The following is a 12857-nucleotide window of genomic DNA, read 5'->3' as shown; positions in this document are numbered from 1 at the left end:
TTAGAAAAATATGAACAGTATGCCATATTTTAAAAACAATTTTGTGTATATGTTTACTATTAAAAATGTTTCCTTGATATGATTACATTTCTTCAATAGTTCATTTTTAATAGGGTGAAGCTATACCTGCAACAATCATGCTTTGATCTCCTTCAATCTGCTGAAAACGTGACAGAATCAATGTACTTGTAAATTATTTGAAGGGTTTTCCCTACCTTTAATTTCCTTACAGCATCTCTCACAACTTCTGTTCCTTTTGGCTGTTCCACTTCTGTACTGCCAAGAAACTGAAAATGGTCATTTGTGAGACACAGGCTTTCCTACATCATATATCATTGCATCATGTTGAACTATAAGATTGCATAATAGAATGGTTTAATAGTAATGTAAACTCACATTTTAATTAAATACAAATATTATTTTATATTATATCAAAATATAAATAAACTTTATCATTTATACTTACTGTTAATCAAAGTTTATTTTTAAAAACATACTTGTTTTCTAAATATTTTACTTGCAGATTTTTACTGGAAAGAAAACTGAAGTTATTTTATTAGGCCCAAGGGAATAACGTTGATCTCAACCGTTAAAATTTAGTAAACTTATTAGTAATTAAAAATTATTTTTCATTCAAAGCATGTAATTGTATTTTGTTACTATATTTAACATCAATAGTAAATTTCAAAGTTTATAATTTCAAGTAAACATTTTTCTTTGTTTTCCACTTATGAGACTCATCTAACATGTAGAATTTAAAATACAAGCTTCTTTTAATAGCCAATATATACAACTAAGTAAAGCTATAGTTAGACTAAAGAAATAAAACATACATGACCTACAATTTTACTGTTTTAAATAAACCTGCAAGTAGTCAGTAAGTGATATGGTTTGGCTGTGTCCTCACCCAAATCTCAACTTGAATTGTAGCTCCTGTAATTCCCATGTGTTATGAGAGGAAATTGGTGGGAGGTAATTGAGTCCCAAGGGTGGGTCTTTCCCGTGCTGGTCTCATGATAGTAAGTCCCATAAGACCTGACGGTTTTATAAAGAGGTATTCCCTTACACAAGCTCTCTTGCCTGCTGCCATGTAAGACGTGATTTTGCTCTTCGTTCGTCTTCTTCCGTGATTGTAAGTTTGCTGAGGTCTCCCCAGCCGTGTGGAACTGTGAGTCAATTAAACCTCTTTCCTCTATAAATTTCCCAGTCTCGGGTATGTCTTTATTAGCAGTATGAGAACAGAATAATACAGTAAGTGTGTTTAGTTAAAACCTGACCGATCCATAAAAAGAAAAAAGTTTCATAATAATTATCACACTGTAATAAAATCTCTACCTTGGAGAGATATAATACCTCCTAAACAGAAGTCTAGCATCACTAAATGTTCAATATCAATTAGAATTGAAATATAGAGGTTTTATTCTAGAAAAATGTCTATATACAGGGAAAACAAACATTAAATTCATGAAGTATATGTAATTTTCCAAAGACTTTTTCTTTGTTCTTGTGACATACCACCAATTATAAGACCAAAGAGATTCACAAATCACTTCTCCTATGTATAGACATAGGAGAATATGTGTTTGTAAACTCTACATTAAAGATTCCATAAGTGGAATCTTTTTCATGTATTAACTTACAGAATAGAAGGGAAAATATAGTAACGTCATTTTATCTCTTATTCCTTCCTTCATTCTTGAAAAAAAATAACCACTAAAGAAATTAGAGTTTTGATTTTCAAAATGGGCTCGCTGCACAACTGGCATGAGAATTACCTAGAGAGTTGGTTAAAATGTAAAAATATATGTTCCTTGGTCAAATAAATCATAATCTTTAGAGGTAGGGCAAGTGAATTATATTTCTAGAAGCACTGCAAGTGATTCCTTGTACCAAAGTCTAAAGAACAGAGTTAGAAACAGTTAACAGGCCATGCGGATAGTGGAAGGTAGGTACAAACGTGAGTTGAAAATACAGGCAATAACTGGTGTTCCCTTTCTGAAGAACTAATGGAGGATAGAGAGTAAAGCTCAGTTGCACTGAGGCAAAGAGGAGTTTCACTTTTCAGATTCTGTAAGGTACAACAGTTCCTTTTCTTCTTTTTCTTTTTTAGATGGAGTCTCGCTCTGTTGCCAGGCTGGAGTGCAGTGCTGCAACCTCGGCTCACTGCAGCTTTCGACCCCTTGGTTCAAGCAATTCTCCTTCCTTAGCCTCTAGAGTAGCTGGGATTACAGGAACGTGCCACCACGCCCATGTAATTTTTGTATTTTTAGTAAAGACAGAGTTTCACCATGTTGGCCAGGATGGTCTTGATCTCCTGACCTCATGATCCGCCCGCCTCAGCCTCCCAAAGTGCTGGGATTACAGGTGTGGGCCACCACGCCCGGCCAACAGTTCCTTTTTCTAATAAGCATCAACTATATCAAATTGTTAACAGGCCCTAGATAAGATATCAACAGGCTTTCAGTTTGCCCCACTGTGACCTGAAATTGTTGGTTGACCAGGCATACATAAAAGACCAAAGTGAATGAGAAATTTTAAGCTGAAAAAGAAACGAAATCCTGCTACCAAGATCGGGAGACAGCCAAATCTATTCCTGACACCAATGGAGCTGTCACATTTCTCCAGTTTTGGATGAGTGTTTTCAAACTTGATTGAATGACAGAATCATAGGGGGCGCTTTAGCCAGGTGCAGTGGTTAGGATATGGCGCTTTAATAAGCAATCTGTAGTTTCAGCTACTCAAGAGTTTGAGGCAAGAGATCTGCCTGGGTGCAGGAGTTTGAGGCCAGCCTAAGCAACACAGTGAGGCCCTGTCTCAATTAAAAAAAAAAGAGAGAGAGAGAGAGAGAAATAATCATATTGGAAGCTATAATCTTATTACCAACGCCTGCAAGTCTGATTTGACTAGCCTGGGTCAGAATCAGGCCATCTATATATTTTAAAGCTCCCTAAGTGATATTAATGTGCCACCAGGTTTGAAAAGCACCATTTCAGATCATCCAGAAAGGAAGAAGAGTTCAAGTAGCTGAGGAGGATTTAACATAATAGAAACTATTTAGTTCTGAATACATCCCTGGGGTAAACTGTTCTCAACTTCTCTGAATTTATCATGTCACTGTGATTAGGGGATGGTCTAGTAGTAGCAGGAGCAGAGGAGCAAAGGTGGATCCTGTATGGGGAAGTAATTATTGAACTAGAAGAAGGAAAGGTCTGGTGTGTCAGTAATAGACTGTAAGTTTTACTGGCAATATTTCTGAAGGAATATTCATACTTCAGCAGGAATGGCATGAGTCAAAAGTATTATATGCAAATAAGGCCATAGGGGAAAAGTATGGAAGAACTCCAAGTATATTCAAAATGAATCAACCTCTAGCTGTGCTCCAGGAACATTTTAACATGTTTCTTTCACACTAGCTTTAATGAAATCCTTTGAGTAATGCGACACTGGGAGAAGCCTTGAGTGATGGTACGTATTAAAATATATCTTAATATGGAGCACTCTACTTAACCCAACTTTTTCTTATGTAATGTTAGAAAACCTATATGACAATCATGCTAAAACTGAAAAAAAAAGTTTATTCCTTATATTTCCTGTATTTTTTAATTATAAAAATCATGATACATAGATTAAATAATTCATATTTATATGCATTTCTTACGCCTATCTAAAAGATTTATAAAACTCTTAGATATGAGGTAGCATGTTAGAACAAGCTCTAGATTTAGAATCTGAAGATGTTAGAAAAGTCCCCGAATTTCTGCCTTGTCTGACTCTTTTGAAAGACAGAGATAATAATGCTGTTCTTCTCTCTTTATAAAATCATTCTAAAGACCAATTGCAATAAGAGATGAAAAAAAGAAAACCTCTTTAAACTGCAAGGTGTTCATGAGGGATTGCCATTCCCTTATCTGGTAATTGTTAGGGGAAGATATTAGGGTTTAGTGGACACAACTGGTGCTTGTTCAGTTCTCCTGGGATCCACTTTATCAACTCAGAGACCCATCTTCCAGTTTCCACATGCTTTGCTGGTAATGACTCACACTCAAGACCTCCAGAGTATTCCTTTTGGGCAACGAAGTCAAAGGCACCTTGCCAGTATTGAGAGCTAGAAGCATATGGGAGTTGTTTTTTTTTAATCCCCCCCATACCCACACCACCCCATCATCACATTCCTTAGCCAACGACTGACTTGGCTAAGGAAAGTAAGCCAAGTCAAGTTTTGTACCTCCACAAGTTTTGTGGAGGTACAAAAGCCCAGCTTCTTTGTTTGGAGGTGAGATAAATGCTAAGGTATAATGTTATGATGCAGAGATTACCATGGAATTAGGCTAATGCTGTGGCTCCAGCTGATGTCTACTCTTCCTTCATTTCTTCTTCTTGCCGGCTCTGCTTTTTCTATTCATTTACTGATTTCTCCTGGGAGCACCCTCTTAATAAATCAATGCACTTAAATCTTTTGCCTTGGGGTTTATTTCTGGGAGAAACTGGTCTAAGACACTGGTTAAAGGCTTAAATGCTTACATTCCAGGGACATACAGTCTAGTATATAAACCCATAAATAACTGTCCTAAGTGCCATCAAAAGTCTTGTACAAAGTATACGAACTTTGATTTTTATCTTTTCCACTCTTCCTGGTTTCTGGAGGGTGACCGTGACCAGGGAATTAATTCACCCTATTCCAACAGAAGAGTTGTTAACTAGCTGAAGAATTAGCAAAATGCTAGGCATGGCTGGGAGCAGAAGTGAGTCACCTAACTGACAAAGATACTAAGCAGAAGTCCACATGCAGAATTGAAAGATCCTCTAGACTCTTTTCTCAGCCTGCCTCCCAGGATACTAGCTGCTAATCTTATAAGCCTCCAAGCAGAAGAATTTTTCCCTGAGGAAAACAGACCAAGGAAACCAAGACAACCTATGCTGACAGTTAACGATTCCATGTGAAATAGGTGAGTCACTTGATCAGTCGGCAGATGACAAGCCCTTCTCAAGTATACAGAACCGCCAGTTGGCTTTTGAGTGAGACAATCTTAAATATCAAAACACAGCAAGTATGTGAACATATTCGAGAAAAGTCTCTCACATGAAAAGACTGGGGGGAAAAAAACAGCAACAAAAGGAATGGTTAGAAAAGTAGAGGGAGTGCAAGAAAAAAAAAAGATGGTTAATACTCTATAGTCAATATAAATATACTGTATTCATAATAACACCAGAATGCTAGAAAAAGTAGCACATAAAGAACAAAAGAGAACTGACAGAAATTTAAAAATATGACTCAGGCAATTAAAAAATCATAAGAATATTAAAAGATTAAGTTAGAAAAAATTACAAGAAGTAATTATTAAATGCTTACAATGTTTCAGGTTGTATTTTAGGAGTTAAGAATATAGCAGAGAGGTAATACATTCATTAATTAGCTATACTTCAAAACATACAAAATAAAAACATACAATGTTACCTGTTAATTAAAAAATAAAATTAATATTTTATTAAATGCACTGAAAAAACAAATTTCCCTACCCTTATGGAACTTACATCCTAGTGGGCGAGCCAAACAATATTAATATGAATAAGTGAATTATATGGTACTTTAGAAGTGATGGAAGTCAGAGTGTGTGACTGTGTCTGTTTTCTGTGTCATACCATTTTAAACAGGATGTTCAGAGGAGATGTCACAGATAAGGTGAAATGTAAAACAATCAGAAAGGTAGATATTTGGGGAAATGTAGGCCAAGGAAGGGAAACAGAAAGTGCCAAAGCCAGATATTTAAAATGAGATACAAACTAGAACAATTGAAGAATTGGTCTAGAATTGTGTTTTTCGAAATTTGGTCCCAGGACTTGTAGCATCAACTACCATAACTAGGAAATTATCACAAATACAAATTCTACTCAATCAGAAACTGGGAGTGAGGCCCAGCCATCAGTTTTAATATCTTCTACAGGTGATTCTGATGCATGCCTAAAGGTGAGAACCTGTTTTAGGAGAGCCAACATTAAACCAAATAGAGTCCTAGAAAGAGAGAAGAGGAAAAACTAAAGGATAGAACACTATCAATCACTTTCCCAGAACCAAAGGTATAAATTTTCAGAACCAAAGGTATAAAATTTCAAATTAATGTTATATTAAGGAGTGAAAACAAATATACAAGCACAAATAGGCTTACCATCAAAATACTAGAGATTAAAAAAATCAGAAAAGATTCCAGAGAGAAACAAACAACAAAAAACAAAACAAAACAAAACCCAGAAATATGAATGACATCAGATATCTTCTTCATATCAGCAATAATGGAAGAAAGTAACTTCAAATTCTGAGGGAAATGATAATTTTGAACCAAGTTTCCAGGCTATGAGGAAAGAAAAATTCATACTGAGATGTGCAGAGGCTCAAAAAACTGCCCTGCCATGTCCCAGTTCTCAGTAAGAAAAGAAGGAACTAAAATAAAACAGAGTAATGAGCCCAGGAAACAGGGCAGATATGTCAGGAGGGTATTGATGGCCACTACAAACATGGTGAATAAAAGCACAGCAGTACAACAGTTTATCCAGAATAGCACAAAATAATAAAAGACAGGAAAGCAAAATGCAGTCGCTTCAGTGAGGCTTAGGAGAAGAGCTAGAGAAGGTTTTGTTTTTTAGTATTTTCATTATAAATTTTGGAGAAATATTTGGCTATTTTAAATGGACATAGATTATTTGATAAAATAAAAATGAAATTAAGCCCCCAGAAGGTGACATGTTAATTTTGCATATGCTCATTTATTCCTTAAAATATTTTTGAGTATTTAATATCAGTCTAGCATTTACTAAGTGCTGGGTAGAGATCAGGTCCCTGTATTCATGGAGGTTATCCTAATGAGTGTGTGTGTGTGTGTGTGTGTGTGTGTATCTATGTCTATTTTATGTCTAGATCACAGACACACATATTATATTTTGATCACACAGATGGACTGGGAAGAGTGTGGGTAATATTTAAGAAACAGTCGTCAGTTCTCTCTAAAAAGGTGGCATATTAATGAGATGTAAGGAAGAAATGAAACATACACTCAAGCATATTGAGGTTAACATGACTCTGATGTGTTCACTAGAGATATCAGACTCAACAATTGAGTATACAGCACTGGAGCCTGAGGAAGAAGAATTCTGAAGAAATCATGTGGATTAAGGAGATCCTGGCATGAAGGTCTCAATGGAAGGCTGAGAGATTGAAAAGAGTGCCAGAATCCTGGGTCCTCAGGTAGCTGCCATATTTCAGAGGGAGATGGAAGAGAATAATGCTGCAAAGGGGAATAAGATGAGTGTTCAAGGAAATGGAAGGGGAATCATGCAAGTGAGACATTAATACTCCTGAATAGGGTTGCCAGATACAGCAAATAAAATTACAGGATGTCACTGATGGTGGGAATGTAAAATGGTACAGCCAATCTGGGAACAAAAAAAATGGCTTGGTAGTTTCATTTCAAACTAAACGTGGACTTACCATATGATGCAGCAACTGCACTCTTGAGTATTTACTTCAGAGAAATGAACACTAATGTTCAAGTAAATGTCCTGTACGGATGTTCATTGTAGCTCTCTTTGTAATAGCTCAAAATCAGAAACAATCTAATTGTCCTGCAATGAGTGAATGCTTAAACAATGGTACACCTATACCATGGAATACTACTAAGAAATAAAAATGATTTTCAGCACACCAACATGGCACAAGTATACATATGTAACAAACCTGCACGTTATGCACATGTACCCTACAACTTAAAGTATAATAATAATAAATAAATTTAAAAAAAAATAAAAATGAATGAATTATTGATACACAGGAAAAGTTAGATAGATCAAAAGGGAATTTGGCCAAATATAAAAAGGTAATCCCAAAAGGTTTATTTTTCATTACTATTTACCTAAAAGAGAAATACAGGAATATTTCACTGACAATCTCTTAAAAATGGGACACTGATATATTCAACATTACTTAAAATTGTGTAAAAATACTCATTTTTATGTTTTGCAACTTTATGTCTTAATTCCTCCATGTGAGAAAAAAAAAATTAGCAATGATGAAAAAAGAGTATAATGTTTCAGACTATTTTGCTTCATACAATTAGATTCAGAGTGTTATTTTTCACTTTGGCAAAGAGCAAAAGAAAAAAGTCACGTGCTGTCTGGCAAGTGATAATTGTTCCTGCATTTTTTTTTTTTTTCTTACTTAAAATGCTCAGGGTTTTATTTATTTATTTATTTATTTCTGTACAATAAATCCTCACTTAACAGCATCAATAGGTTCTTTGAAACTGCAACTTTAAGCTGAAGGACATATAACAAAACCAATTATACCACAGGCTAACTGATATAAACAACAGTTAAGTTCCTACACCATATTTCTGGTCACAAAACTATCACCAAACTTCTAAATAAAGACCGAACTACTTCTAATGTTAAACACTAAAATAAATGTGAGTTATACATACATTTAAGAAAGATCAATAAAAACAAGTAAGATAATTATTTACTCAATTATTTTAGATCAGGGTCCCAGGTGGCAGGAGCCTCGCCTGATAGCTCTGGGACAAAGCTGGAACCAGCCCTAGACAGGACGCCACCCAGTGGCAAGGCGCATTCACACACACCCACACTCAGAAGGGTACCATTTAGATAGATCAGTTCACCAAACCTGTGCATTTTGGGATATGGGAGGAAACAGGAGTACTCAGAGAAAACCCACGCAGATATGGGGAGAACCTGAAAACCCCACACAGACAGTAGCCCTGGCTGGGAATTGATTTTTTTTTTCTCATCAACCTTATAACCAATAACATGGAATAAAACATTGAATCAAAGAGTGTTATTCAAGGCCCTGCTGTAGATCCAAATAGACAAAATTTATTTTGGTAAATTTGTTTTAAGAAATATCAGGCCATAGTTTACATAAGTACAAGTGTGTGTCTTGCACAGTTGTGCGCTTGTGCCTGGAAAATGCAATAGGTTTTTCTGTTTATTTATGAATAAACTCTTTAATTTTAATATTAATATATGCTCACTAAAAAACATGAGAAAACTCCAGGAAAATGTATCAATGAAAATAAGCATCAACTTTTACCTCATAGCCAAGAAGTGACTTTGTTAAAAATATTGCATATTATCTTTTCAATTTACATTAAAATAAAAGTGATCGGCCAATGACAATATTAGGCAAACCTAACAAAAAAACCCTCATCAATTACTATATAATTTGGCATTATTGTGTAAATATGCAAGTATATCTATAAGTGATTATATCTATATATATTGAACTTTGAGATTAAAACATTGAATATGACTCCTAAGCAAAATGGACAGATAAGAAAGATATAAAACACAGATGGGAAATTTAGAATATTATATTATAAAAAGTAAGATGTAGTCAATTGATGTAAAAATGTTTTGTGTATTATTAGTCTATATAATGAAAGTTATAAAAACATGGCATATATTTTGTCAGATTTTAAAAACCAGTAAATGTCTTTTTTAAATCTATAAAGATTTTGATAAATACAGAACAAATTTCTGATACTATAGACATAATTTTATATTCAACATAAATACTCCACCCCATATATCTCTCCACTCAATGTATATGAATACTTATTGTTTAGGCAGATGTACTCAAAACAGGCATTTTACAGGCTGCAGTCTGCTGAAATTAAATCTACAGAAATGTTATCAAACTTGCTATTGTAAACAAAGTATTTACCTTGGTGACTCTTAAAATGCTAGTAAGATATGTTGCATTTGGTTAATATTTTCCAAAATTCCTATAATTATTTTTCAGACAGTTAATATGAAACAAAGACTTCTCTTTTAAGCTAATTTCCACAAGTGATGTCTATATTCATTTCTTCCATTCTTTCACTGTATTCTATTATGCCTACCATTAGCATTTTACAACAATGTGTGCAAGTTTGAGGATTCCAACCACATTACCAAGTATTATTCAAAATGGAAGATTTTTTCACTTGAAAGGCTAAATAGTTGTTTTATAATTTGCTTCTTTGCCAGTAGAGAGCAGTGTTGGACATCATATGGACTCATTTATAATATCTGCTTTCTTTCCTCAAATGTTTCAGAATCACTCTATGAATAATGTAGGATTGTTTTTAAATATCAAAAAAGTAACAATTAAATAGCTAGAGAGTTACTAAGTCTAACTGCTATGAAATTTGACAGTATTTAACACACAAAGGACATCATTTATAACAAAAATATCTGGAATACACATTTTATGTATAGTAAATTCAAAATATGCCAATTTTATGTAGATAATATGTTTGCTACAGAATTACTGTAAAATATTAAGGGAGAATAATTCCTACTTTTTATAATATAAAAGTTTTATCTTGCTTCAAGATTAATAAATATTGGTGGCATAACAAGGAATATTCTCATTATTTTAAAAAATGCATATATATCTTTGTAACCAATGCTGCAGAGCCTCAAATATGATAGGACTAATTTTCTTTGAAGCAATTTGACTCCATATGTGCAAAAAAAAAAAAAAAAAAGGAAAAGTATTTAGGCCTGTTAGCTACTCAACTGTACCCAGAAGATAAGCTATATAGGAGTAAGCCAATTTAATTTTATAGCCTTTATTTGGCTGACTTGCTATGGTCCCACTGCCAAGCAATATAGGAAAAGCCATTTTTAAAAAGCACATCATAACAGTCATTTGCTAAAGCAGGGTCAGAATCAATTGGATTTAAACTTATTAATCAAAATCATAATCCTGAAAAAAACTAAAATAGATCCACCAACAAAAGGTTATACTTTAAATTTGAAATTAAATACTCTAAAAAGGTCATCCTTTAAAGGACAAGGAAGTTTTGATAGAAAATGTTTAAAATATGGACTGAGTATTAAAAAGTCGACATTTTATATTTTATTTAATATTTGTTCCTCATTTTATTATAACAATTCTTTATTAAATTATATTTGTTCTTGTTTTACATGGATATAGGGTATATTATTTTTATAGTCTCTTGTTTTAAAACACAGTTTCCATGTTTAAGTCCAAACAAGTCTACTTGCTATAAACAAGAAACTGTGTTCATTGCTCAGGAGGCTCCCCCACCGAGTTTGTACCACACGGTCAGACTAAGAAGCAGCAAGTTTTTGTCCTGTCTGTGGAGTCCCTCCCATACTCAAACATCCTTCACATCTGAAGAGCGAGACAGGTGAAGTAAGTAGGGCATTTATCTGTATTGCTATCAACAGAAGTGTTATAAAAATAAATAGGCATCAACTTGAATAGAAAACCAAAAGCATGGGATTTGGAGCCAGGCAAGCTTCACAATCCATTTCTCACTAGAGAATCACATGATTATAAAACACATTTTTGGGCTGTGGAAATATTCTCATGTAACTTTCATTATTTTACAGATGTGAAAACTGAGGATCGAACTGAGGATAATATTACTTATCTATGCCACATCCATTTAGCTAGTTAAGATTTATGTTATATAGTTTCTATTGTGACAGTGGTTTAAAAACGAAGGCAGTCAAAAGAATATTCCATGTACTTTACAATCAGAGAAAATGAGTTTCCGAATACTGATTCCACTATTTTACTCTACCTTTCATAGTCTCACTTTCCTCATTCATAAAATAGCGAAAAACTCGGTGTTCTTGTGAGAATTAAATGAGAAAATACAACCAGCGACTAGCACAGAATGAATATTCAATGAATTTATGCTTAGAAATAAAAATGAAATAATAACAACCACATCAAGCAAATAAAAAGAGCCAACCCACCCACAATGAACTGCAAAGTAAGAAAGAATAAAGACCCTATTTTAAGCCACTAAGATTTGGGTTTTGGTTCTTGAGGCAGCTACACTACTTACCAACACATACGCAAGTTATTTTTTTTTTCCCTCAAACTGGTATTGGTTACTTTCAAACATTTATTCTTCTGAATTCCCACTGTAATTTAATTTAATTTATTTTCAATTCTCATTGCAATTTAATCAGATTTATATATAACATGAGACAAGTGAGATTTTAAAGATACCTACACATATAATATGTCTCTTTGTGAGGGTCTTTTAAGTAAGTGTTTATTCTGTTTCTTAGTGAGGCTGAGTATATTTCATGCTAAATATATTCTTAGTTGCTTTATAAGTTTTCGTAAGTTAGATTATTTTTCAATTCTACTTATAACAATATATTGCTATATAAGGAATGTTTACCCAGTATGTGGTAAGCTTACCAAATACTCTTAAGCCTAGTAGTATTATTTTTTAAATTTAAGTGCGCTGGAATCCAATTATCAATAAAAGGAAATATATCTTTTTCCTTTTCAATATGGTTACTAATTATTTAATTTTCCTTGATCACAAAATTAGTTAAAAAGCAATGTTGTGCAACAGTAATAATAAGCATCTATATTTCATTCTTAATTTTCATGGAACTTACTTAAGCTTTCGACTATACAACATACCAATCATTGTTCTACTTCATGTTTAAACTTGCACAAAATAATCTTCCCAAATGTACTTATGTGCCTGAACACTAAATATATTTATTTGCAGAAACCCCTGACATTTCAAGTGCCCTCTGAGCTCTCTTGAGCTAAATTTATCTCTTATTCTCCCTTTTGGAGAGAAGATTCTTTAAATGCTCTAGCACCCCTCATCTTTCAGGGCTTACCATTCACAGGACTTCTCTGAGATGCTGGATTATCGTTATCATTACTATGATCATCATTAGTATGATTTCTATGTCCTAATCCATTTCAAAAATAGTTATTGTGCATACTCTATGTATCAGGTCCTGTTTCAGACATGAGGATACATCAGTGAACTAAATAGACCCAAATCCCTGAC

At 33.8% G+C, this 12857-nt stretch overlaps 1 protein-coding gene across 12 annotated transcripts in view; it reads right to left on the bottom strand.

The window, feature by feature from the left end:
• Positions 1-12857, bottom strand: part of GULP1 (GULP PTB domain containing engulfment adaptor 1) — a 308512-nt gene that overhangs the window by 74202 nt on the left and 221453 nt on the right. For all 12 annotated transcript variants that reach the window (XR_001893457.3, XM_031651397.1, XM_031651399.1 and 9 more), the window contains one exon: positions 216-287. Coding sequence is in view for 11 of the 12 variants with exons in the window: in XM_031651397.1 (XP_031507257.1) it covers positions 216-287 (72 nt within the window). In the remaining variant the exon portion in view is untranslated. The remainder of the gene's footprint in view (positions 1-215; positions 288-12857) is intronic.

Source organism: Papio anubis, chromosome 10 (genome assembly GCF_008728515.1).
Source record: "Papio anubis isolate 15944 chromosome 10, Panubis1.0, whole genome shotgun sequence".
Classification (NCBI taxonomy): domain Eukaryota; kingdom Metazoa; phylum Chordata; class Mammalia; order Primates; family Cercopithecidae; genus Papio; species Papio anubis.
The sequence above is the reverse complement of the archived record's forward strand: the minus strand, read 5'-3'. Positions and strand labels throughout refer to the sequence as shown.